Below are 534 nucleotides of genomic sequence, written 5' to 3'. Positions count from 1 at the left end.
CTTCGTAATTAGGAGTTTTAAACACAGTTTAAAACTCAGCAATATCTTTTATTTTCTTACAATTTATTTGCATTTCCTAGTTTCTGATTCCGCTGTGGTACCTGCTGCTTCAATGGCCCCTCTAGCTACCAATAAAATAAAATAACTTAAAAAAACCCTCATGGTTTTTGCCTGTGAATGAAACAGTGACCACAGTACCTGGGATACAGGCCAACACCAACATCCTGCATCTCTCCATTACTGATGGTGAAACAGTTACATGTCACCTGTGAAAACAAGAAAAAACCCAGGATTACCAGAGTCATTTAGAAACCTCATATCCAAGTGAAAGAAACTTTCAAAATAAAATGCAGGGGCATTTTGGTAATTGGATTGGAGATATTCAACCCCAACACTGACACTCTTTCATTTTAGAGTAATCACATCTGGAATACACACTCCTGTAAAACTGCAGTCAATTAAGAACAGAAATATTAGTATCCTGCAAAAATGTGGCGTTAAACACATGTGGAGGCCCTACTTTCCTGTCCAGGG

General features: G+C 38.0%; 1 protein-coding gene across 1 annotated transcript in view; it reads right to left on the bottom strand.

The window, feature by feature from the left end:
* Window positions 1–534, bottom strand: part of SMYD3 (SET and MYND domain containing 3) — an 895,363-nt gene that overhangs the window by 204,111 nt on the left and 690,718 nt on the right. Inside the window, exon 6 of the mRNA XM_019526714.1 lies at window positions 199–266. Within this exon, the coding sequence (XP_019382259.1) occupies window positions 199–266 (68 nt within the window). The remainder of the gene's footprint in view (window positions 1–198; window positions 267–534) is intronic.

This window comes from Gavialis gangeticus, unplaced genomic scaffold (genome assembly GCF_001723915.1).
Source record: "Gavialis gangeticus isolate Ggan-Ray unplaced genomic scaffold, GavGan_comp1, whole genome shotgun sequence".
NCBI lineage: Eukaryota > Metazoa > Chordata > Crocodylia > Gavialidae > Gavialis > Gavialis gangeticus.
Note: the sequence above shows the minus strand (reverse complement) of the source record. Positions and strands in the feature narration are given on the sequence as shown.